The 25,498-nt window shown below is 46.8% G+C and overlaps 1 protein-coding gene across 2 annotated transcripts in view; it reads right to left on the bottom strand.

Annotated features, from left to right (window-relative positions):
* MMP24 (matrix metallopeptidase 24) overlaps positions 1–22,044 on the bottom strand; it is a 46,137-nt gene extending 24,093 nt beyond the window's left edge. The window contains exons 1-2 of one of the 2 annotated variants that reach the window (XM_067707935.1): positions 21,820–22,044; positions 1,926–2,074 (exon numbers count right to left, since the gene is read on the bottom strand). In XM_067707935.1, the coding sequence (XP_067564036.1) occupies positions 1,926–2,074; positions 21,820–22,044 (374 nt within the window). Of the gene's footprint in view, positions 1–1,925; positions 2,075–2,170; positions 6,789–21,819 lie in introns of those variants that run through there. The other variant, XM_067707936.1, reaches the window with a different exon arrangement.
* Positions 22,045–25,498: the final 3,454 nt, after the last annotated feature.

Genomic DNA, 25,498 nt, shown 5'->3' with positions numbered 1-25,498 from the left:
GAGTAGCCCCCGCTCGCCACAACTAGAGAGAGCCCGCGCACAGCTACAACGAAGACCCAATGCAGCCAAAAAATAAATTAAAAAAAAAAAAAAAAAAAGAATCCGCCTTCCAATGCAGGGGATGCGGGTTCGATCCCTGGTCGGGGAACTAAGACCCCAAATATCGTGAGGCAACTAAGCCCACGCACCACAACTACTGCGCCCGCGCACCACAACGAAAAATCCCGTATGCTGCAACTAAGACCCGACACAGCCAAAAAACAAAACAAAACAAAAAACCCCCAGACTCACTAAATTTTAAAAGCTTAGAATAATGGAATCTAGAATTTAAGAGTCAAAAATCCAACACTTCCCCCACCCACCCCCGTGTAAATGAACAAGATGAGGCCCAGAGAGATGCTTATCTCAAGGAGTGACTCACCCAAGGGATGGATTGATCCTGGATCCACAATTGGCTAGATTTCCTGTTCTCCACCCACTGACTTCCCCGCATCCTCCCCCAGCCCCGCTCCTTCTTTCCACCTGAGCTCGGGCTCTTGCCCCTCCCCCACTGCTTGGGAAACTCACTCCAGCTCTTGGTCGTGCCTTCGTGGCAGCTATGGCTTTTCTTAAACAGCTTTAATAACTTTCATGGCTATTCCTTAAAAATATATATAATATACTCAACTCTCTCCCATCTTAAACAAACAAAAATTCATCCCTCTCTAGCTCCAACCAGGGATTGAACCCCGGCCATGGCAGTGGATGCCCAGAATCCTAACCACTGGGCCATCAGGAAACTCCCACTGACCAGCTTCTTGAAAGTTGTCCCTACCTTTGTCATCTCCACTCCTCACCTCCCCTTCTCCCCACCGCAATCTGACTTTCCTGCCACCACTCCAGGGAGGTTTCAACGGCCAACCTCTTTGTTACTAAACTCAGCAGACACCTTTCAGTCTCCTGTTTGACCACCATGGCAGCCGACCTTGCTGACCATCCCCCTTCACGGCCATGGCATCCCCGCCCTGGGCTTCCTTCACCTCTCAGGCTGCTCCTTCTCGGCTTTTTTTTTTTTTTGCGGTACGCGGGCCTCTCACTGCTGTGGCCTCTCCCGTTGCAGAGCACAGGCTCCGGACGCGCAGGCTCAGCGGCCATGGCTCACGGGCCCAGCCGCTCCACGGCACGTGGGATCTTCCCGGACCGGGGCACGAACCCGTGCGCCCTGCATCGGCAGGCGGACTCTCAACCACTGCGCCACCAGGGAAGCCCTCTCGGCTTATTTTGTGAGTTCCATCCCCAGCACTCTTCTCTCCCTCCTCTTTATCCTCTCCCTGAGTATAAAAACCATCCCTGTAGCTTGGCTTACTTGTCATTACCTCCTAAGTATCTCCCTGAACCTCAGTGTTTCCTTCTGAGTTCTAGACCAGTGTAGCTAGATGGTGTTTTTCACTAAATGGGGAGCCTCTGGAGGGCAGGAATCAAAGGACCAAGCCCAGTGCCTGGCACACGCAGGCATTCAGCAAATACTTGATAAATGTGAATAGTGGAATAAGACTTGCCAACTCATTATTATTCTAGAGTCTCTGTATCAAGTGAGATGTGGACATCTCAGGAATGCCAGAGGGGTGACTCACAGACCCACAAGTTATTAGTGTCAGAGGAGATTTAAGACCATCTATAACCAAACCCTTTATTGTGCTGATAAGGAAACTGAGACCCAGAAGGGTTAAGAGTCTTGTCCAAGGTCACACAGCAAGTTTACGGCAGAGCACATCCCCAGCTCACATAGGAAAGGGCACCTCGGGGTACTCCCTCCCAGGATGACACTGCAGGGGTAAAAGATAGGAAGGTAGGATGGGCATGGTATACAGATGAGGCCATGACAAATGTGAACCCAAATGTAAGTCTGGAAAGTTCAAAGGCACAATGTCCTATGCAAATCTTACTCGATTGTTGTCTGATCCAACACACCGGTGACTGGGATCCCGTAAAACTGCTGCATAGTGGCGACTGCTGACTGTAAGGCCTTCCCTGAGTGCAACGCAGATGCCCGTGAGTCATAGGGCAGCAGATAGCCGTATGACTTTAACCAGTTCTGAAAGACATGTGAAAAGAAAAGGATGCATTACGCGAGAGAAGGCTCTGTTCTACCTGGGCAGAGATTTGCCCTTGAAACCAGGGATCGTTTTACCTGAGGGACTTATGGACTCAGCCTCTGATTCCTGCCTCCTTCATTCCCTCCTGCAGACACTGTCAAATTAACCTCCAGAAAACCCAGCTCTTGTTGGCTGACTCTTCTGCTATAAAACTTTCACTGGATCTCTACTGACTGCAGAATAAAGATTAAATTGCATTCCAGGCTTTCCAGTACCCTGCCTCTTTACCATGTAGGTGTTTTCCACTGATATATGACTACACATGCAAGAGCACCAGAACAGTTCATTCTCGGAAGCAGTTGGCCTGATAAAACGCTGTGCCACCCAGAAACCCACTGTGTCCAAAGGCACAGTCTGCTGAAGAATCATGTTGTAGAATATTAATAGGCATGAGATTATCTGTGGTCTTTATTGCTAATCCCTCCAAATGAGCAAGCCATTATAAATAAATATAAACGAAATAAGCAAAACAATGTATTATTTAATTTAAATACGAGTACACAGATATATGCACAGAAAAAAGCCTAGAAGGGCGCACATAACATAATAATAGTGTGGTTATGTAAGAGAATTCTTTGTTTTTAGGGAATACATGCTGAAGTATTTCAGCTTACATAACGGTGCACAATGTCTGCAACTTTTTCTTCAACAGAATCAGGGGAAAAATAGAGAGAAAGAGGGAGAGGAGAGAGAGGGAGAAAAAACCCCACAAATATAGTTAAATGTTAGGAGTCGGGGAATGTGGGTGAAACGTATTCAGGAATTCTTTGTCCTATTCTTGAAAACTTTTCTGGAAGTCTAAAATAATGTCAAAATTTTTTTCAGTAAAAAAAGAATTAATTTGAATATCCTTTGTTATAATATCTTGGGGGACTTTTTTCTGTGCTTTTCTAAGTTTTATGCATGGAGTCATTTTTTTTAAAGAAGGAGAAAAACTTTAAAAGGGCAAGAGTCTGAAAGTAGCTTGGATGAAGAAGCTCAAACAAACAATGAATCTGAAGGACAGCAAAGTAAAGATGATTATTTCCACCAACAAGCACGAGGGATGGAAATGGAAGAAATCACAGCACCAGGAAATATCTGTGGGACCAATTGGAAAATGGGGGAAATATCCACATATCTATGGAATCCGCAAGCATGTCCTATAAGGAGCACACCTACACACTGGTCTCTAAACCACACAGGACCTGCTGCTCTTCCTCAGAGGATTATCTTGAACATCAAGTAAGCTAATGAAGCAGACAGATCTTAGGAAGCTGGCTTATATCCTTCCCATCTATAGTTTTGTTTCTTGTTTCTATATGAACAGTCTTATTGTGGACGCATCTGTTACAAGTCAAATCAAACCATTTTGGGAAGGAGGCAGACCAGAAACTATAAACAAGTTGTTATTTATTTCATCCCAGGTGGCTATCACGTCTTTACTGCCTTGTGATGAAATCCATCTGACTGAGTAAAAACAGAAGAGTCATGGGACTTCCCTGGTGGTACAGTGGTTAAGACTCCACGCTCCCAATGCAGGGGGCCTGGGTTCAATCCCTGGCCTGGGAAATAGATCCCACATGCATGTCACAACTAAGAGTTTGCATGCCACAACTAAGGAGTCTGCCTGCTGCAGCTAAGGAGCCCATGAGCCACAACTAAGAAGCTTGCCTGCCACAACTAAGACTCAACCAACCAAATACATAAATAAATAAATATTTTTTAAAAACCCCAAAACAAAAGTCAGAATAATAAAGTCTTAAAACTTCCACAAGAGAGTGACAACCTTACATCTTTCATGTTTGAGATCCAAAACCTGTTTTTCATTCTAAATTTTGGCACAGGATTTCAATACTTCTTGCACTTTCCCAAACTTTGAATCTCTTTCATGCCTTTGTATGTTTCCCCCATCTGCCTGGCATATTTCTTTTTCCTAAAATTGACCATTGTAACCATTTTATTTAGTTTTTAGAAATGCTTTATTTATTTATTTATGGCTGTGTTGGGTCTTCGTTGCTGCACGCAGGCTTTCTCTAGTTGCGGCGAGCAGGGGCTACTCTTCATTGCAGTGCGCATGCTTCTCATTGCAGTGGCTTCTCTTGTGGAGCACGGGCTCTAGGCACGCGGGCTTCAGTAGTTGTGGCATGTGGGCTCAGTAGTTGTGTCTCTCAGGCTCTAGAGCACGGGCTCAGTAGTTGTGGCGCACATGCTTAGTTGCTCTGCGGCATGTGGGATCTTCCCGGACCAGGGCTTGCACCCTTGTCCCCTGCATTGGCAGGCGGATTCTTAACCACTGTGCCATCAGGGAAGTCCCTATGCCTGGCATATTTCTAAGTTTGGCAAAAATCTTTCATTATTTTAAGGTTCAGTCCATAAATTACTCGCTCTGAAAGACTTGTCTCACTCCTCAGCCTGTTATTTTCTTCCTCTTCTGTGCTCCCTAAATCCCCTGTTACAGATGGTATAGCTCTTATAATATTAGGCTCTAATCATTACTTTATGTATCAGACTCTGAGCTCTGAGTTCCTCCAGGGAAGGGTCTGTGTTTTAATCATCTCTATATATCCGGTGCCCAGGAAGTGCCTGACAAAGTAGCTGATCATTGTCTCCATTCAACAAACATTACTGGGCACTGACCACCTGCTGGGCACTGTGCATGGCTCTGGGGATACAACGATGAATAAGGAGCTCACAGACAAACAAGTAAACCCACCATGAAACTACAGCACAAACAATCAGGTGTGTAGAGGGTTCCATGGGAGAATGAAGGTGGGGGGCCTTATCCACATGGAGGGGTGGAGATCGGGAGCAAGGGGGAACTCAGGGGAGGCTTCCAGGTGGAGCTAAGTCTTGAAGGATTGCACAGCATGTGCAATTGCCTGGAGGTGTTGGGATACATAGCACATTCTGAGCGGTATTTAAAATGGCTGGAACTTGCGGGAGAGGAGTGTGGTGATGAGTGGAGAGGATTGGAAAGGAGGAGAGTGGGGAGAGATGATTTGCCATTAATTATCTGTTCACAAAGTGGGCAACTTACAGAGAATCACTTGTGACTTGACTGTGGTCTCAGATCAGCCAAAAAGCTCATTTAAAGCATCTGGATATGGACATGATAGGGCAACTGACAAGGTACCTGTCTATTCATCCAGCTCCAGTTTCTATTCCCAGGTCAGTTATGTCATCAAAGCATTAAGTTCCTGCACAGTATTCCTCAGCCCCTCCCAGCCAGCATGCCACATTCCGTTCTTTCTTTACAGAAACTTCAATGAAGAATTTTTGGGTTGAATAAACAGAGCGGTATAGTGGGAAAGAGGCACACAGTCCTGAGATGGAATCCCGACTTCACCACTTGCCAGCTGTGTGACTTTGGACAAACTGAGCTTCAGTTTCCTTCTTTGTAAAATGTAAACAATGACCTTCCTCCACAGGATTGCCGTTAAGGTGAAATGATCAAATGTACCTGACATATAATTACTCGAAAGTGATTCGTTTGTTATTCCTTTGGACGGTGTCTCTGTTACCTTTTGTAAAATCAACGTGGAAAACATGGCCTTTGACTCCTTCCCTGCCTTTTGAAATCTAGTCATCCTGCCCTCCCCCTGGACCAAGAGCCAGTCCTCGTGGGTCCTATGGAGGGTAGTGCATCTGTCACAGTCAAGCCTACCTGCTCTCGGGTGACCTATGGGCATGAACATCTCTCACACGGCACTGGGAACACTGCATTCAGAGAGATGACAGCTGACTTGAATTGTTCTCTTCGCCCTGTCGCTCAGCTTTATTGGGACCAAACACAATCACTTTCTATCAAGCTTTAGCTTGAGGAAAATGGTTTCCCTACAGGAGATTCTGCATACTTTCTGGTTTCAGAAAATGCACACTGGGTAACCCAGTGGCTTTCCATTTTTGGCCTTTCTGCCAGAAATCTTTCAGTCAAATTTATAGCATAAGTGTTGAACACGGTGATGCTTGGAAGTAGCTATTACTTTTTTCATCTTTCCAACCACCAAGTTATGTTTCATCCTTAAAAAATCTTACTTAAAAACATTGCTTCACTCTGTAAACTGCCTCAAACCCTTCCAAAAAGAGGTGTGGTACAAACTAAAATCCAATACCTCCCTATCTGTGGACTCAGTTCTCTTGAAATCCAATTAGGATGAATTACAGCATTTGGGAAATGGCTGGGGAACTTTCGACAGATAATTCTGACAAACCAGTCAACGGACCGAGTATTTTTTGAGCACCTACCTCCAAGCTAGTATGGAATTTAAGGATCTTCTTCCCTCCTGCCCTCATTACTACGTATGGTAGGAGATAGGGAACAGGGAATTTTTGGCATAAACTCTCTTCAGCCTTCTAAAACTTTGGGGAATTGAAAGTAGCTCTTCCTCTGTAAAGGGCAACCTGGTTTACCCAGCTCCTTTTTTTGGATACTCAAGCAAGGAGCATCTCAAAGCCAATCAGGATCCATTACGAAGTTCTCAGCAGTGTCAGGAGTTAGGATCTAAGGGCTCAGGTCTTAGGCAAATGTCTAGTTCAGGGCCAAACATTGGAATGCATCAGCCTTCTCTGGGTTCTGCTTCCCTCCCAAGTTCACTGGGAGCTCAGGGGCAGAGCCTTAAGAGGGGAAATGGGAGGGGGAGGAACTGGTCAAAGGACAGCTCTAAGCCAGGGAACAGGGCATTGAGACTGGACCTGGGCTGTGCGTGAGTGCGTGTGTGTGTGTGTGTGCGTGCGTGCGTGTGTGTGCGTGTGTGTGTGTGTTACAGGGTGGGAGGCTAAGGACTATGCATTAGGGACCACACAGTTCCAACTTCTGCTGTTTAACCCTGTCTCTGCCATTCACCTGCTCTGTGACCCAGGCAATCCTCTGACTTCTCTGAGCAGAAGCTCCTAATGTTGAAGGAAGTCTCCTACACTCCAGTAGTCCCCAGTCCAGAACATTCCCTGCCCTTTCACACTTCCAGGCTGTTCCTGCTGCCAACAGAGCCCATTCTCTTTATGCATGTTAGCAAACTTATCCTTCAAAATCTAGCTGAAATGTCATCTCCTTTGGAAAACCTTCCTTAACTCTCCCTGGCAGAGCTAGGGGGCACCCTCTTTACTCCTGCAGTGCTTACTTCTCTAAACATTGCTCTAAACGTAACTACCATGGTGTATCACACCTGTTGGTTGATATGTTTTCCCCACTAGATTGAGTTCCCAAGGAGCAGAGACTGTCATATTTATTTTTATATCTGCTACAGTACTTAGCACAGTGTCTGGCATTATAAATAATCACTGAATGAATGAGTGAGTGAAGGAAGGAAGGAATGAGTGAACAAACAGTTGGTCTAGGAGGTACTGTCTGGGTACCAACGAAGGGATTTCATCTTGGGAAGGTTTAATGAGTCATACACATGAAAGTACCAAACACAATCCTTGGTATCTATTAGGGACTGAAAAAACCGTTTTTGCTGAAATTCAGTGTTTTGTGGTTTGACTTCTTTGCCTGATGAGGCAAGAGGCTCCATTGTCCCATTTGAAAAAAGATAAAATCCACTAAAGGTAAAAAAAAAAAGCCCCATTCAGTTTTAAACAGAATGACCTACCTTTCGTCTTTTTACACCTGGATCCATTAATCAATCACCAGCCGTGTCAGAATTCTAACCTTTACAGATCAGTTAACCAACTCTAAGATGTCTGTCACCCTTTAAGTGCTGAAAAAGGTGTAAACCCAGAGGAAAGTGAGAAAGATCTCAGAGTGCGAGCAGGGACCAAAATAGCTGGGCTGAACCGAAGATGGAGAGACTACCAACAACACCGCGTGATTGGTCCGCTGGCCAGAAGGCGGGATTTTGGTTCCCGAGAAGCCGAAGCTGAGATGTTTAGCTGCAGTGGCAGGCAAAGGAGAGAGCGGAGAATAACAAGGAGAAAAAAAGTGGCCCGAAGAGGGAAGAGAGCGGCAGACAGCAGAGGCGGTGGTGAGATTAGAAGTGTCAATGGAGGCGGCAAGTAGCAGATCAACTGGTGTGCTGCCGTTTGCTCTTGGAAAACAGATATGGCCATGGGGGAGGAGAGAGATGGATCGGTCAAAACAGCGTCTCCTGGGGCTGTTCAGGAGCATTGCATCTGGTTGGATGTGAACCCAAACCATACTGTAGAGGCCTGGAGAAGGAGCAGGGGAATGATTAGGATCTGGTGTTTGGTCAGGAATCCAGTGGGTCTGAAGGTAATGTCAGAAAGGCCAGAGGCAAGTCTACAAAGAAGGGACAGGCAGGAAGGTGTTAAATTTGGAAGCATGGGCTGGAATGAGAAAGAAAGAATCAAAGATCTTGATCAAAGAGTCTGGGCAGCTGAGGTCATAATCTAGGGTGACAATGTGAGTAACAGGAACAAGGCATCGACCTCAACATGCATGGGAAGTCCAAGTCCAGTTCTAGAGGGACAGCGACAAGCTAGAGCATGACTAAGGGAGAGTGGCCAGGAGAGGGAGGGAGTCATTCATAGGAACCATAGCCCACAAGGAAAGATGAGGGATGTTTAGGCTGGAGAAGGGAGGACTGCAGGGGACGTGACTGTCTTCAAAAAGCCAAATGGCTGTGGATGAAGGAGACTGGCAGACGGCCAAGCTAAGACCAGCACAGGAGATCACAGGACATAGATCTTGACTCACTCAAATAAACAGCTTTTTAACAGAGATGTTCTAATTATAGTAACAAGGATATAGCTACTATTATTAGAACTCCTACTATATACCTGGCACTGTGCCAGGCAGTCTAGACTGCAACGACCCCACAAGGTAGGAATTATGATCCCCCGTTTGCAGTTGAAGAAACTGAGGTTCAGAAAGTTTAAATAATCATCCAGAGCCACAAAGCTAGTAAGTAGCAGGATTCAAACCCAGTTGTCTCTGAAACCAGAGACCAGTGTCAGACCACTGGACAGGCATCCCTTTCCCCTCGCAGGACTTTCTATAGCTCACACTCCTTTCTGTACCTTATCTCAGATCACCGTGAGCTCAATACCCTTCTGCTGTGATTCCTACGCCAGGCTTCGGCACCACCCCCCACCCAGTTATCAAACCAGAGGCTTCATATGACACACGTCTCCCCGCTCTCCTTGGTCCACATTGTCTTTTACCAAAGAACTATAGGCTCTACCTCCTAAACATCGAATCTGTTTCTGTCTATTCATTCAATAAGTATTTATTGAGGACCTACTATGATGTCCAGGCACTGTGGGCTAGGCTCTGGGATAGAACATCCAACAAAAACACTCTCCTTACTTTCTAGTTACAGTCTAATGGACGAACCATTTTGCAATAAGTGCTATGAAAAATAAAGTAGGGTAAGGAGATGGAGAGTGATGGGACAACTTTTTTATTGAGAATGGTCAGGGGATGTCTCTGAGGAAGTCATATCTGAGCAAGAGACCTGAAGGAGGCGAGAGAGTTCCAGGAAGAGGGAACAGAAAGTGTAAATACCCTGAGGCAGCTTCAAAGTCTTCCCGTCAAGAGCATTTGAGGGAGGGGGAAACCGGAGGTATTAGTCATAGGGTACAAAATTTCAGTTACACGAGATTAATAAGTCCTGGAGAGCTACTGTATGGCATAGTGCCCATAGTCAACAATACTGTATTATACACTTAAAACATTTGCTAAAAGGGCAGGCATTAAGTTCTTAGCACAAGGTGATGATGATGGTGGTGGTGGTGGTGATGAAGATAGAAATAAAGAGGGCAGGAGGAAACTTTTGGTGGGGATGGATTTGTTTATGATATAGATTGTGGTGATGGTTTCACAGGTGTAGACTTAGCTCCAAACTCATTACGTTGTACGCAGTAAATATGTGCAGCTTTTTGTATGTCAATTATACCTCAATAAAGTGGTTTTAAAAAAACCAAGAGGCTTTATGATATGGTCCCTGCCTACCTCTGCAGCCTCCTTTACCACTCCCCACCTAGCACTCTGTGTTCTAATTCTTCCAGACCCTGACATACATAGTTCCTTCTGTCTAGATCACGCTCCTCTCTCTTTCTCTGGGGAAGCCTTCCTTGACCCCTTAACTCAGGAGTTCCTTCTACATCCCTGGTCAGTACCCATCCTTCTCCTTATCACAATTCTTATCACACAGCGTTGCAGTGGAATCGCTTGTCTCCTCTGCTTGACTACACAATGCCCGAGGGCGGGGCCCATAGTCTTGTCTTCTTCACTATTGTATCCCCACACCTAGCACAGGGCCAGCATAGATACCTCTTTATTGAATAAAACAAGTTGAAGTGCTCAGGGAGAGGATGAGTCATTGCTGGTCAAAATTTGCTATAGAACGGAGTTTCTCAATCCTGGCACTACTGGTGTTTTGGGCCAGATGATTCTGTTGTACAGGGCTGTCCGGTGCATCGCAGGACATTTAGCAGCGGCCCTGGCTTCTACAACAAGATGCCAACAGCACCACCCCCTCAGCTGTGACAACCAGAAATGTCTCCATTGGCCAAAGAGTTCCCTCGACGGTGGGCAAAATTATCCTATGTTGAGAACCACTATTATAAAGGGATTCCCATATAGGGCTGCCTTGAATATTCTCTAAGGGTCCTTTCAACCCTGAATTCTGCACTAGGCATTTAGGGAAAGCACTAGGCATTCAGTCGATAGCCTCCTAGGATGGGGCTCAGAAAGAGAGCTGGTTTCCTTATCTGAGCAGGTGGACATGAATGGTAGTGAGGTGTGGAGAGCAGTGAGGAGCGAGGCAGCTTGAGAGGACATTTAGGGTATGGATAAGAGTACACGCTCTGGAGACACACTGTGCTGGGCTCAAATCCTAACTCTCCCATTTACTTGTTACACAACCCTCAGCAAATTATTCAGCCTGGCTACTGCTCACATCAAGCTCCATCTGCATGATGTCCTTAGCATGTGCCCCGTGGAGTGGTTGCAAAGATTAAATAACATAATACGTGGTATTGAGTGCTCAGTAAAAGATAGCAATAATAATGGCTGTTATTTTCCTGATAGGTGACAAACAACTCTAAAGCCCTCACTGCACTGCAGCCCCAAACACTGAGGCTGTGTTTCTCACTGGGCAGTCCTTGTGCATCATGGGCTGTCAGCATCACCTCATCCAATGAACTTGTTAAAAGTACGTATTCCCAAACGTGAATTTAGACCTACAAAATCAGACCCTCTGAGGTTGGGAACTGGGAATCTGCATTTTGGGGGGATTTTTTTTTTTTTTTTTTTTTTTTGCGGTACACGGGCCTCTCACTGTTGTGGCCTCTCCCGTTGCGGAGCACAGGCTCCGGACGCGCAGGCTCAGCGGCCATGGCTCACGGGCCAGCCGCTCCGCGGCATGTGGGATCTTCCTGAACAGGGCCACGAACCGGTGTCCCCTGCTTCGGCAGGCGGACTCTCAATCACTGCGCCACCAGGGAAGCCTGGAATCTGCGTTTTTAAAAAGAGAGCACCTAAAGTGATTCTGTTGCCTACTAAAGTTTGAGAACCACCGCAGTAAGGACAGCTGGGAGTTGATGACCCTGTGCCACGAAGAATGGGCATGTTGTGTTCAGTATCACCTCTGATTTGCTAGGCCAGGAAGCATGTTGCCATTTAGGAAAGCCTTCTATTAAAGTTGGCTCAAAAGCCAGCCCCTGCCCTCTGTGCCTCGGCTCTGCTCTCATCCCTGGGTCCTTCACCTGCCTGTCTCCTCAGCCAGCCCTTACAAGTGGGTTTTGGCCTCAGTTTCCCTGGCTGGCACTCAGGTCCTAAACTGAGATTGTAAGGACACTAATCTGTTTCTCAGGACCTCAGGTTCCCTGCCTGGTTCTCAGTGTCCTCCGGAGAGTGAGACTCTAGTCCCTACACACCTGGGAGCTGAGTGAGGTTGTATCTGAAAAGACAGGTCACTTGGGACCCAGATGCCACCACATGCCAAATATTACTTAACTCTGCTCCTTCCAGCTGAGTGTCCTTGGGCAAATGACCTAACTTCTTTAAGCCATCATTTTTATTCATCCGTTACATAGAGGATATTAAAAGAAGGGTTGTTAGGAGGATTCAGTAAGATGATGATTCAGTAAGATTCAGTACTAGCTGAAATTATGGCCCTTCAAAGATGTCCACATCCTAATTCCTGAAACCTGCTATGTTGCCTTACATGGCAAAGGAGACTTTACAGGTATGATTAAGTTAAGGATCTTCAGGTGGGGAGATTAGCCTGGCTCATCCAGGTGGTCTCAGTGTAATCACAACGGTCCTTATAAGAGGGAGGCAGGACATCAGAGTCAGAGATGGAGACGTCAAGACAGAAGCAGATGTCAGAGTAATGCCATTGTCGAAAGGGGGCCACAAGCCAAGGAATGCGGGCGGCCTCTAGAAGCTGGAAAAGGCAAGGTACGAATTCTCCCCTGCAGCCTCAAGAAATAATGCAGCCCTGCTGACACCTTGATTTTAGTCCCTTTAGTCCCATTTCAAACTTCAGCCTGTAAGATAATATTAAATAAGAACTAATAAATTTCAGAACTGTAAGAAAATAAATTTGTATTGTTATAGGCCCCAAAGCTTGTGGTAATTTGTTTCAGTAGCAGTAAGAAGCTAACAGATGAATGTAAAGCATTTAGCAGATCCTGGCACATAGTAAGCATTCTCACAATGTTATTGTCTGTATTTTTCTCCCACACTCTTCAGCAGTACATGGACCACCACCTTTGGTCATTACTGCTGGACCAAATCACTGTGTCCTTTGGTGACTCCTCAGAAATCAGCCTTATCACTGTGGCAGTTCCCTCCAACTCCTGTCCCACCAACACCCCACTTCCTCCTCCACCCACCGAACTGAGGTCTCAGCCTTGCTGCTGAACCCACCTGAGTTATAACTAATTTTTTAAAACTTCAAACGTGAAGGCCTAACCATGGAGGTATCTAGAAAATGCACTCATCAACAAATACTTAGGGATCATCTAATTTAACACGCTTATTTTGCGGAAGAGAAAAATAAAACTCAGGGAGAAATGACTTATCCAAAGTCACAGAGCAAGTTAGTGGAGGAGCTGAAAACGGAGGCTAGTGTCCCTGCCTCCCAGGGAGGGTTCTCTCTGCCGTGCTACACCCTCCACGCTAGCTCTGGTTTGCCTCCAAAGGCTGTGTCTTTTTAAATTTTTCGTCTTTTCCCACTCACAGCCAGTCTAAAAAGGGCCCTCAGGATCGCCCACAAATCCCAACTTAGCTTCTTGACAAACACCTTAATGGCACGGCATTGCCTCTTGGCTGCCACCATCTCTCGAGTGGGTGGAAAGTGCACCAGCGGGAATTCCCTGGCGCTCTGCACAGTGTCCTTGGCCCACTCCCAGGAGGCCACCACAAGCCAGACAATCACCATGCCCAGGGAGGTGGTACATTTGGGGTTTTGGATCAGCCAGACACTGGGATGTCTGAGTTTCCCAATTCTGGGGAGGCTTCCTCCCATGGCCAGGAGGGTAGCCATGCGCACATTCACTCTCTGAGAAGCGAGGCGCCTTAGTCTTCCTTGCCCTTTCCGGTGCCTTCCTGCAAATCTGCCATCATTTTCTGTCCGACGGGGCTTAACTTATTGATGAGTTTTAGAAGAGGGAAGAAGGAAGACAGAGACCGTGGTCAGGCCTTAGTTTCTCAACTGAAATATGCAGATGGCTGAAGTAGACAACCTCTCAGTAATTATATAAAGTTCTATTACTTTAGCTTAATTGGATTGAGCGTGGAGCTGATCCTCACGGCCAGTCTTAGAGTCTAAGCTCCTCAGCATAGCGCTCGGCAAGCCTCACGGTCTGACGCCAATGCACCTTTCTAGTCTTTCCCTCCGACGTGTATGCCCCACCCTTCTATTCCCTACCCCAAGTGCCCCCTCCTCTAGCTACTGATCTGCTTCTGTTGCCTGAAAACAGCCTGCAAGTTCCTTCCTCTCTGCCTTTTTTCATTCCCTCTCCCTAGAAGGCCTTTCCCACGTGGATACTGGCCTCTCCCTGATGAACTAATAGATAAATTTCCTCTGAAATGCAACTGGAATGTCACCTCACCTGGGAGGACTATCTCAAGGTTAAATGGACTTCCTCTGTGCTCCCATATGCACCCCTTACTTACAGCATCTTTCATAGTACATTATCAATAGTGGTTTCCATGCCTGTCTCTCCTACTGAGCTCTTCCTCGTGGAGCTTACAGCCTGGAGGGGGAGGGAAACATGGAAAGACAAAATGTTTCATTCCAACGGTGATAAGCAAAGGAAAAGGAGAAGGTGCTGGGAAAGAAAGTGTGTGACAGGAGATCTAGGCTGTGACGTCAGGGATGGCCTCCCAGAGGATGTGACATCTCAGCTGAGACCTGTGTATGAGCAGAAGAGGTGAAGGTGAAGGTCAGATAATGAGTGTCCCAGGAAAAGAATAGCTTATTGAATTCCTGAGATGGGAAGGAGCCTACTTATTAAGAAAAGACAAAGAAGGCCAGGGCAGCTGGAGTTGACTGAGAAGCTGGTATAAAAGGGAGCAGAGAGGTGGGGAGGACTCGGTGATGCAGGGGCTCAGAGGCCTGATTAAGCAGCCTGGGGGGTTGCTGGGTACGAGGGGCTTGTGACACTATTTGTTCTACTTTTGTGTGTGTTTGAAATTTTTCCATAATAAAAATTGAGAAGTGGCCATAGTATTGTAATATTAGTTTAGCCTTTACCTTAAAAGCCATTTTAAGCAAGGTGAGAGTGGGAGTCACATACCAGATTTTTTTGTTTAAAAATTAAAAAAAATTAAATATTATAAGCATTCAGAAAGGCATAAAAATAATTTTTAAAAAACCCTTGGATAGGGGCTTCCCTGGTGGCGCAGTGGTTGAGAATCTGCCTGCCAATGCAGGGGACATGGGTTCGAGCCCTGGTCTGGGAAGATCCCACATGCCGTGGAGCAACTAAGCCCGTGAGCCACAACTACTGAGCCTGCGCATCTGGAGCCTGTGCTCCACAACAAGAGAGGGCGCGATAGTGAGAGGCCCGCGCACCGCGATGAAGAGTGGCCCCCGCTTGCCACAAGAGAAAGCCCTTCCACAGAAACGAAGACCCAACACAGCCAAAAATAAAAACAACAACAACAAAAAAAAAACCTTGGATAATCACCAACCGGCTTTGTTAAATCTTGACTTTTGCCATATTTGCTTCAGATACAACTGGCCCCTGCGTAGATTTATTTATTTATTTAAATTTATTTATTTATTTATTTTTTACTGGAGTAAAATTGCCTTACAATGTTGTGTTAGTTTCTGCCACACAGTGAAGTGAATCAGCCATACGCATACACACATCCCCTCCCTCTTGGACCTCCCTCCCACCCACGCCCTCCACTCCACCCATCTAGGTCGTCACAGAGCACCTAGATTTATTTTTAAAAGGTCACTCTGGCTGCCGTGGGAAGAAGGATTAGAGGCAGGCAAGAGAGGCGGATCAGGTGGGAAGTTTCTGGAATCCAGGTGAGACAGGATGGAAGTTTAGACTAAAGTAGAGGCAACAGTGGTGAAGAGAAGCGGCCACAGGGAAGATCTGTTCAGGAGGTGGAAGTGCTGGGCTGGTGGCTGATTCTACTGAGGCAGGTGAGAGGAAGACCAGCTGAAGAGCTGATGGCTCTTTCTGGCCCAGTGCTTTTGGGGCACAGAGAATGGTATGGATGTGAGCGTTTGTGGTACAGAAGGGAGTTTTAAAATTATTATTGCTGGGACTTCCCTGGTGGTCCAGTGGGTAAGACTGCGCTCCCAGTGCAGGGGGTCCAGGTTCGATCCCTCATTGGGGAACTAATTCCTGCATGCCGCAACCGAGAGTCTGCGTGCTGCAACAAACATCCCACGTGCCACAACTAAAGATCCCACGTGCCACAACTAAAGATCCCACGTGCTGCAACTAAGACCCGGCGTAGCAAAATAAATAAATAAATGTAAAAAATTATTGCTAACAGAGTTGCTAATAATTATGCCTTGCTTTTCTCTACCTACTTTGCTATAAGAACGTGTCTGATTTTTGAGAAAATATTATCTTTTATAAATGTGGCTTTGCTGTTATCCTATAGATCATCAAAGCCTAGTTCCAAGTTGCCCTTGAAAATGAATGCATGGAGTAATGATGAAGAAAAACCAGGGAAGGACTTGAACGAAATTGATCCTGAGGGCCAGTGAAACCAAATGATTTGTTCCAGAATTGCTCAGCTGGGGAGGGCCAGAGCTGGGGTGCACAACTTTTATCCACACACTAGAACAGGTATACAGACCTGAGTTGTGTGAAGAAAGCTAAAAGCACCCAGGGCATCAGCCAGCTCCCAGAACAACTCAGAACAGGCCTCGGTGCCTCCGTCCCCTCAACACGGCTCTGAGAATCTGAACAGGTCACTTCTCTGCTCAGAAACCTTTCATGATTCCTCTCAGTCTTTGGACAAAAGCCAATTTCACAGTCTGCTCTCAGCCTCCCTTTCCAACCTCTTCTCAAACACTCTTACTGGAAATAGCAATAACTCAAGGCCTCAGGCACATCAAATCCTCTACCATTTCCTAAATACGCCCTGCACGTGTGTGGATCCTTGGTTCATGTTTTCCTTCCCTTTGGGCTGCCCCACTCACCGTTCTTTGTCCGTTTCCTCCCTCAAAGGTTCATCTTCGATACCAACCTTCTTCCTAGAACATTCCCTAACTTCCCCAACCCCACCTCCTCCCCCTTTGGTGCTTCCCCAGACCTTTAAACCTCTAGCATACATTGATTTTTCTTCAAAACAGGTACGGACTTTTGCGTGCCAAGCACTATGAAGGAAGTTGGTGGGGGACACAGATAATACAATCGATTTTAAAATATTTATCAAGTATCTAGAAGGTGCCAGGCACTGTGCTAGGTCCTGAGGAGTCATTGGCTGCAGTCTATTAAGAATTGCTTCCTCTGATTTTGAGTCTAAACTATACCATATCATAAGGCTAGGTTTAATCTCTAAGATTAATCTCTCTGGTACAACTATAATTTACATTTATTTGCTCTAAAACTACCTCTTTCAATGACTGGCGTGGGATATACCTGAAAGTGGAGGAGATTAGCTAAAAGGCTATTACAATAATCCAGAATAGGACAGTTTCATATATAGGGAAAACCTCAGATCTAGGACAGAAAACCCAGCTTCTGGTCCTTGCTTTACTGTTTATTAGCTCCATATGGGTCTCTGGACAATGTGTGGACAAGCCACATCATCTCTCTGAGTCTCCGTTTCCTCCTCTATAAAATGAGGACAATATCTTCCTAGTCCACCTCATGGTGTTGTTGCTAGGATCAAGTGGGGCCAGGCACATGAAAGCATCTGGAAAATGCAAAGTGCTTTACAGATATGAGGCTATTAATGTGATAGGAAAAACCATAGTGGTAATAAGAGAAAATGATTTAAAAATGCAGCAGAGTAGACTCAGGTTAGGTAAAAGGAAGAACTTCCTAAGAGTGAGAATTTTTTTTCAGACAAGAATGAAGACATATTGGAGGCCATGATCACATTGAAATACAGTTTTGGCTTGGGAGTCTGTTAGTGCTTCTTAATAGGCCTACCCCACCCCTAAACTCATTTAGGGCTCTAACTTTCCTTGACTACAGGTGCAAACTGAGGAACTTTCTCCATCTGCCCAGAGCAGACCCCTCAAAACCAGTCTACAGAGCAGGAATCCATTAAGCCCTGGGTCCTGGAGTCACACTCTGTCACTCATGTGGCCTGTGCTGATTGCCTTGTCTCTTTCTGCCTATACTGACCTTCCTCAGAATCAAATTGGAAGTTAGGAGGGCCAAAAATCTATTTATGGGGCATTCTACTCAGCTAATAATAAGAGAAAGAGATGCTTTAAATAAACCAAACACAGGAAGCCAATTAGAGAATCAGTGGGACCCCTCAATGTGCAAAATACAAAAGAAAGACTCAAGAAAGCAAAGGAGAAAACAGATTGAACAAATTTTTGGGGGGGCTTTGTCTTTTGGTAATAAAAGATCAGAAATATGAAATCAAAGACAAAGACAGTGAAAACGCTTTCAACCAAGAAGTCAGGAAACCAGGGAAAAGTTCTAGTTCTGAATCACCTACTGTCAGGCTTAGTGACCTTGGGCAACTCACTTATGGCAATTTACAAAGTATCTGTTAAGTATCTGTTAAGTGCGCTTACTTAGGGATCTCTAAGGTCACCCGTACCCTAGTTCTAACCCATACATTAACACTAACCCGTACCCTAACACGTACCCTAACCCTAACCCGTTGTCGTACCCTAACCTGTACCCTAAACCGTACCTCTCAATTCCTCTCTATTGTATATCACTACCACTTGATGACAGCCTATATGAAAGAACTCAAGGGTGTCATTGTGGAACCACTGACAAGCAGAATATCCTCTATTTTCATTGAAGGAAGGACAGGCAGGCAATGAGTTTTATCCCTAAGAAGGGTTTTAGAAGGCACCTTGAGACCACATGCCCATGAGTGTCTATTTCAGATGCATGTAACTTTTTGGCCTAAAGGATGAAGAGAAGAATCATTGGATGCTTTCTGAGTAATTAACAACGAACATTGAGAGTTGAGGACTGTGCTGGATCTAAAACCATAAAGCACTTTGGTTGGGGAAGGCCCTGCCTAAGAACCACAACCCTTTTCCTGAAAATAATGTTTAAGTATTAAAAAAAAAAATTAAATGACAAGCTGGCTGGAGCTGCCTCAAAGTGCTCTTCTGAGAAGAGAGAAATAAATGCCTAGAGAAGTCAGGGAGAGTTTCCTAGAGAGGCAGGGCTTGAGCTGGAACTTTAAGAAAGGAGGCAGATGGATGGGGGGAGGTACAGCATGTGTAAATGTCCAGGGAAACATGGGGAGCTTATCTTAGGATAAAGGAGAGACAAGCTTGTCTGGAGTAAGGATGTGTATGGATGAGCAGGGGGAAAGGCAGCTTCTAGTGAGGCGGTAGGGTGGAGTCAGACTGCAGAGGCCTTAAAAGACAGAGAGAGGACTAAGCAACGTTATCTTCTCGCTGAAAAGCATCAATATTTCTATAAGGTTTCAATCACGTGATCCATTAGGATTCAATGAGGGGATAATAGTGTGCAAATTGTCCACAGAAGGAGTGGATATAATTATCTTTCAGAAAGTTTTGGACAATATATTAGAAATGGAAAATGGAGATACCATGGAACTGAGGGTGATGAGGGCCTGAGAACTCAGAGAGAAAATGGTAGAAGGAAGTAAACAATAGAAGGCAATAAATTAATAGGTGGAAATAAATAAATAGATGGAGCTGGTCACGTCTCTAAATGAAAGGAGATGAAGAATGCAGGGGTCCCCAAGAGACCATGCTGGGATCCGACTGATTTCAATTTTTTATCAGTGATCCAGAAGACGTAGAGCAAAGTGAAAATTTCAGGACCGCAGATCATACTAAGCCCTTTCAGGTAGGGACATGCTCTGCCAAAGGAGAGAGAGAGAGAGAGGGAGGGGGAGAGAGAGAGAGAGAGCTGAAGGAAGGTACTGAGTGGGACACAAAATGGAAGCTAAATGTCAACGTGGGAAGTGTAAGGTAACAATGTACTCCGGTAAGGATAATACACAGATAGGGTGCTGTGCTCCAGGCTATCAGTTTTGACCCAGGAAAGGGATCGGGGATCTACTGCGGATTGTTTCCTAAAGGCAGTGTCCTAATGTGTTGGGATCAGGAAGGCTGACAAAAAGATAGGCAGAAGCAGGAAGGGACCTAAAAATCAAAGAGGAAATCATCCTCCTTTGTGTAAGATGACAAGGTCCCATATCTGGGGAGAATGGTCAGGTTGACATCCATTGAAAGTTAGGAGCCAACGATATCTAGAAAAGGATAATTAAAATGATTCACGAGGATGAATGTGACTATTCTAGAGGTGGCATATTATAAGGGGGAAACAAGTATGAAAATACAAAGGCTGAGAGAGGTGGAATAATCAAAGCCTATAAAACTGATAAAGATAAGGAGTGGGTAGCTTTACCTTCTCTCCCAATCCTAACATATTCAAACAAAAAGCCTCCTCTTAATGCTTGAAATATCATAGGAATACAAGGGTTTCAGAGTTGAGATCATTTAGCCCTATCTCTTTGTATTAGAGACGGTAAAATTCAGGCTTAGAGAGGGCAAGGAAATGGCTCAAGGTCACAGAAGCCACCAGGAGCCAAGGTAGGATTAGAAGCCCAGGCCTCCTAAATCCCAGGCTAGGGTCTTTCAGCCTCACCCTGTGCATTCAGGGAGACTAAAGGAATCCTACTTTTTATAGGGTATAAACTCATGAAATGCATTACTCTGAGAGGAAATAAAGCTGAAAACACAAACAAGCTAGGGAAAGTTTTCACTAAAAGTCAACAGCAATTATAAGGCATTTGGAAGAAAACTACCAGCAGGACTAGAGACTTTCTACACACCCTAATTTGGGGGGGATCATGTACCCCTCTGAGAGTCTGAAGAAATCGAGGGATCCTCTCCAAGAAAAACCCATTTGCACATACAAACACAATTTTACACAAGATTTCAGACTCCCTGAGTCCCATGCCCAGTTAAGAATTCCTGTTCTGACAGATTCTTCTGAACAAATAGATTGCTTCAACAAACACACTCCATCTCTTACAATAAGTGAGGCAATCACTCTGATATTCCTCAGCAAAAAAAACACTGTCTCAACATCACTTTTCAGAATTGCAGACCTGTGGGTTGCAAGAGACCAGAGATATTACCTAGTCTAACTGCCCCCCGCCCCCCTTGTGTGACATAGGATAATATCATGGTTAAATATGCGGAGACTACAGTCAGCCTGCCTAGGTTAGAATCCCAACTCCATTACTCACTAGCTGTGTGATCTTGGGCAAGTTACTTAGTTCTGTGAGTCTGTATCCTCATCTGTAAAATGAGGAAAATAATTACAAATATCTCGTAGCGTAGTTACGAGGATTAAACGCGATAATCCACATAAAACTCAGCACCAGACCTGGCACATAGTGAGTGCTCAGTCGATGCTAGCTGGCATTATTGTTATTATTATGCTTGTATCCAGGCAGGTATTATGCATGCATGCATCCAGTCCCCTCCTGGAGCTTTTGCTTGCACATGTCTGCGATGAGCAGCTCCGATTGTTACAAACTTCTTCTCATGTTGAGCGAAATTCGCCTTCTTGCGACCCTTACCCCCACCCCCGTTGGCCCTAGTTCTGTCCTGCGGGGCCACGCAGAGCAAGGCCGTCCTTCCTCCACGTGACAGCCCTTCAGATACGAAGACAGTGATCGAGTCCTTCCCCCGTCCCCTGCCGCCCTCCCTGCCCCCCGCTCCCCCCCGCCCTGTCCTCTCGTCTCCAGCTTGAACATCCTCGGGTCCTTCTCCCAAACCACAACAGACTGGCTGCGCTTACTATTTACTCCCAGGCGTTGTACGGCTTCCCTCACACATAGTCAGGCAGGCCACACGCCACACCGCCACAGTTCCGACCCTCCCGCTCCGCCCCCGCCCGCTGCCCCTGTCCGCGGTGCTGAAGCGGCTCCGGGCCCCCGCGGGCCTGGCGCGGCCCTTCCCAGCCCCCGCCCTGGGCCGCTAGGTCCCGGCGCGGACCCCCGGCACTCCACCTCTGCGCCCCGGGCGGCCGGCGCGGCCCGGCCCAGGCCCGGCCCCGGCGCCGCCCCCCGCCCTGCCCGGAGGTCCCGAGCCCCCGCCCCGGCCCGGCGCGCCAGCCCCACCTGCCCGGCGAAGGGCGCCTCCGCCTCGGCCGCCCGCGCCGCCCGGTCCCCGGCCCCCGCCGCCGCCGCCGCCGCCGCCGCCCGCGCGGCGCCCGGGAGGCAGCAGAGCGCGGGCAGCAGCAGCAGCAGCCGCTCCGGGGCCCGCCAGAGGCTCCAGCGCGGGGCCAGGCCTGGCGGCGGCGGCGACAGCCCCGGCGCGGCGCGGCCGCCCCGGCTCTTCGGCATCCCGGCGGCGGGGCCCGGCCGCCCGGCTGCGATGGCGGCGGCGGCGGCGGCGGCGGCGGCGGCTCCGGCCGGGTCCTCCCGCTGCAGCCGCTGCGGAGCCGCCGAGTCACCGCGCCGCGGACACGCGCCCGGCCCGCCTGTCTTCGCCGCCGCCGCCGCCGCCGCCTCGGCAGCCAGCGCGCCCCCGCCTCCGCGCGCCGCGCCCTGGCGGGGGACGGCCAGGGGCGCGGGGGCAGCACCCAGGCGGGACCCGCGGAGCCGGCGGCTCCGGCCCAGCCCGGAGACACTGGCCGAGGAACGACCCTGGGGTGGGAGTCGCAGAGGCCAAAAGACCCGCTCTGGAGGCAGGGTCCAAAGGGGTGGAACTGGAGGAGGGGGGCCTGAGTGGCAGCCCAGGGGGAGGGGGAAGAAGCTAAATAAATAATCCTAGAAATAGAACCACGCCGCGGCTCTGGGAGAGGATATCCGGGGTTGGGGGTCCGAAGCCAAAGGCATAGTCCTGGGGTAGAGGGTCTGAGGCGGGACACTGCAGGAGGGGGTCTGGGCCTGGGGGAGGGGAATGAGGACCTGCCCTGGGGTAATGGTGAGGTTGGAGGGAATGAGCTGAAGAAATAGTCCTGGAGGAGAGAGTCTGAGAGGGTGGCAGTGGAGAAGGGAGGGCAGGGAGGGTGAGAAACTAAAGAATAAACCCAAGGAGCATTCCAGGGGGGTAGCCCTGGAGACAACAGGTAAAATTAAGGTGAAGCTCGTTCTCTTACCCCCAGAGGGAGAGACATCAACCAGTTGGGAAGATCATCTTTCATCCAAAACAACCCATATTTATTGAACACTTTCTATATATATGTAGGGCTCTGGGCTACTTGGGATACAAAAAAAGAAAAAAAAGAAAAAAAAAAAAGAGGCTGATTCCCTGAAGTGTAGATGTTTACAGCTTGGTGAGAAAACATAAGTACAAAGAAACACCAAGTGTCAAAAAGCATACAGGCAGGTGCTCCAGGGATCAGAGGAGGCTTGATGGGGGACTGGAGAAGTCAGGACAGGCAGTAGGGGTTGGGTGGTGGCAACTCCAGCTAAGCCTTGAAGGAAAGGCCAGATTTAGACAAGGGAAGGGGAATGGAGAGGGCATGATGTCAGGTAGGAAGATGAGGGTGTATATGTGTACAAGACATGGCTGGGGCAGTAGATCTGTTTCTCTGAAGCACAGTGTTCCCATAGGAAAGTGCTGGGATGTAGGGAAATAGTCTAAGACTGTAAACCCTAGGAAAATGAATTTGGGTTATGTTCTGAAGGGAAATGGGAGTGGTTGTGATTGAAGGTTTTTTTGAGCAAGATGGTGTGTGGAAAATGATGTTTTATGGTTACCTGGTAATTTGGAGGTGTGGAAAGGGAACAGGCTTTAGAGTCAGATCTATGTTCAAATCTCTTGGCTCTGTTCATTTTTATAAAATGATGCTGATATTACTGCATAAGGTTGCTGTAAGGTTGAAGTGCTTAGCACTTAATAGATGTTCCATATTAGTTCCCCTCCCAGTATATAGAATAATGACCAGAGGAGGCAAAGAGATTAGTTGGGAGATTACTGCAACCTTCTGCATACAAGGAAATGATGATAACAAACATAATTAGCATTTATTGAATGTCTACTATGTATCGAGCACTGGGTTAAGCCCTTTACTGTATTATATCTCATTTAACCACGACTCATAAGTGGCAGAACTGAAGCAATCTGACCTCAGAACCCAATTTTGGTTTTTAAGGGTGGGAGGAAAAAAAAAGAGCCAAATTTAAGACACATTGGGCAAAGAAGAAGAGGGAAAGGAGTTTGGAGTAACGGCAAGTCCAGAAAGATGGGTGGTGGTGTCTTCACAGAAATGGCATTGTCATAAGGAGGAACCAGCTTGAGGGAATTGACAAAGGCTTTGCTTTTAGGCTTGCTGAGCTTGAGGTGACCACAAGATCCCTGAGATGGGTACAGCAATGAGTTCAGAGGAGGATGGAGAATAGGTATTTTGGAAACATTCAGGTCAATATGATAGCTGAAACTGAAAGATAGGAGTAGGAAAGAGCAAAAGCCTGAGGGCCCCCTGTTGAGACATGTTCAGTTTAAAGAGTGGTCAAAACGATTGAGGAATCAGGGTTATGGAGTATACAGGAAGGGGGAGAAACGTTTCAAGGAGAGGGAGAGGGATTGGCAGTGTCAGGGAAATCAGAGATGGAAGAGTGCATCCACACCATTGAATTGAACAGCTCACAGTCTAGGAGGGAGACAGACATAAGCAAATCATTTTGGTTACGTGATAAATTATGGCAGTGATGAGAACCAAGTGTTATGGAAACATTGAGGAAAGAGCAATAAACTGCTCAAAGTTAGAAGATTTGAGAGAGGGTATATTCCAGAAGGAGGAAATAGTACATTCAAAGAGTGAAAGGAAGCAGACTGGACTAAGCATCTAAGAATAAGATCTGTCTTATTCATATCCTTACTCCTAATGCCAAATGCTCATTGAACTGCTAATGAGAATGTAAGGCTCAAGTGGTAGTGGCCATGAGCCAGCTACCAAAGGTGGTAGATGTGAGTGGCTGTAGGTAATTGATGATAAAGAAGGAAGAGGTTGGATGCTTATAAAATGTAACCCTAAGGTAGGTCCCTAGTAGGAAAAATCTAGAGAGCATTGTAAAGCCAGCCGAAGAGGAGGTTTAGCAGGCTTCAGAGTAACAGCCTAAGATGGAATCACTAGGGCGCTGACTTCTCTTTTCTCCTCTTCCAGGGAAAAAGCACTGGACTTAGAGTCAGAAACCTGGATTCAACATTGGCTGTCACTAATTTGTAGTGCATCTTTGGGCAAGTCGTTTCATCTCTTTGAGCCTTGGTTTCCTCATTTGTAAAGTAAAACTAATGACTCTGCCCTCTCCACTTCATGGGGAGGATTATGTGAATGCTTGGGATTCACTTTGTAAACTATATAGTTAACTGAGCCGATGTTAGGAAAAAGTTAGGTATTGATAATCTTATCAAGAATCATTATTTATATCAGTGCCAGAGCTCCCTGTAGGGAAACTGGAACCCCCTCTTCCCTTTACCTCCTCTCTTATTTCTTTATTCAACAAATATTTATGAAATATCTTTTGGGTGTTAGCTGGGCTGGGGGATATAAAGGAGATTAAGTTATAGTTGCTTCCTTTAGAAAGATAGTCATTTGGGGAGATAGACACTTAAATAGACACCAAGAAGATAACGTAGTATGTGCTATAAGAGAGAAGAGAAAACTATTATGGCAGTAGAGAGGAGGGAACAACTGTCTAGAGCTGTCAGGAGGTGAGATGGGCCTTGAATGACCAGCGGGGATTTGCTGGGTAGAGTGAGAAGGGAACTATATACACAAAGGTGTGGATATATATGAATGCCACGCTAAGGAGTTTGGACTTCATGTTCTAAGCCAGCAGTTCTCAAAGT

Source organism: Pseudorca crassidens, chromosome 15, assembly GCF_039906515.1.
Source record: "Pseudorca crassidens isolate mPseCra1 chromosome 15, mPseCra1.hap1, whole genome shotgun sequence".
NCBI lineage: Eukaryota > Metazoa > Chordata > Mammalia > Artiodactyla > Delphinidae > Pseudorca > Pseudorca crassidens.
This window is presented reverse-complemented; position numbering and strand designations above follow the sequence as displayed.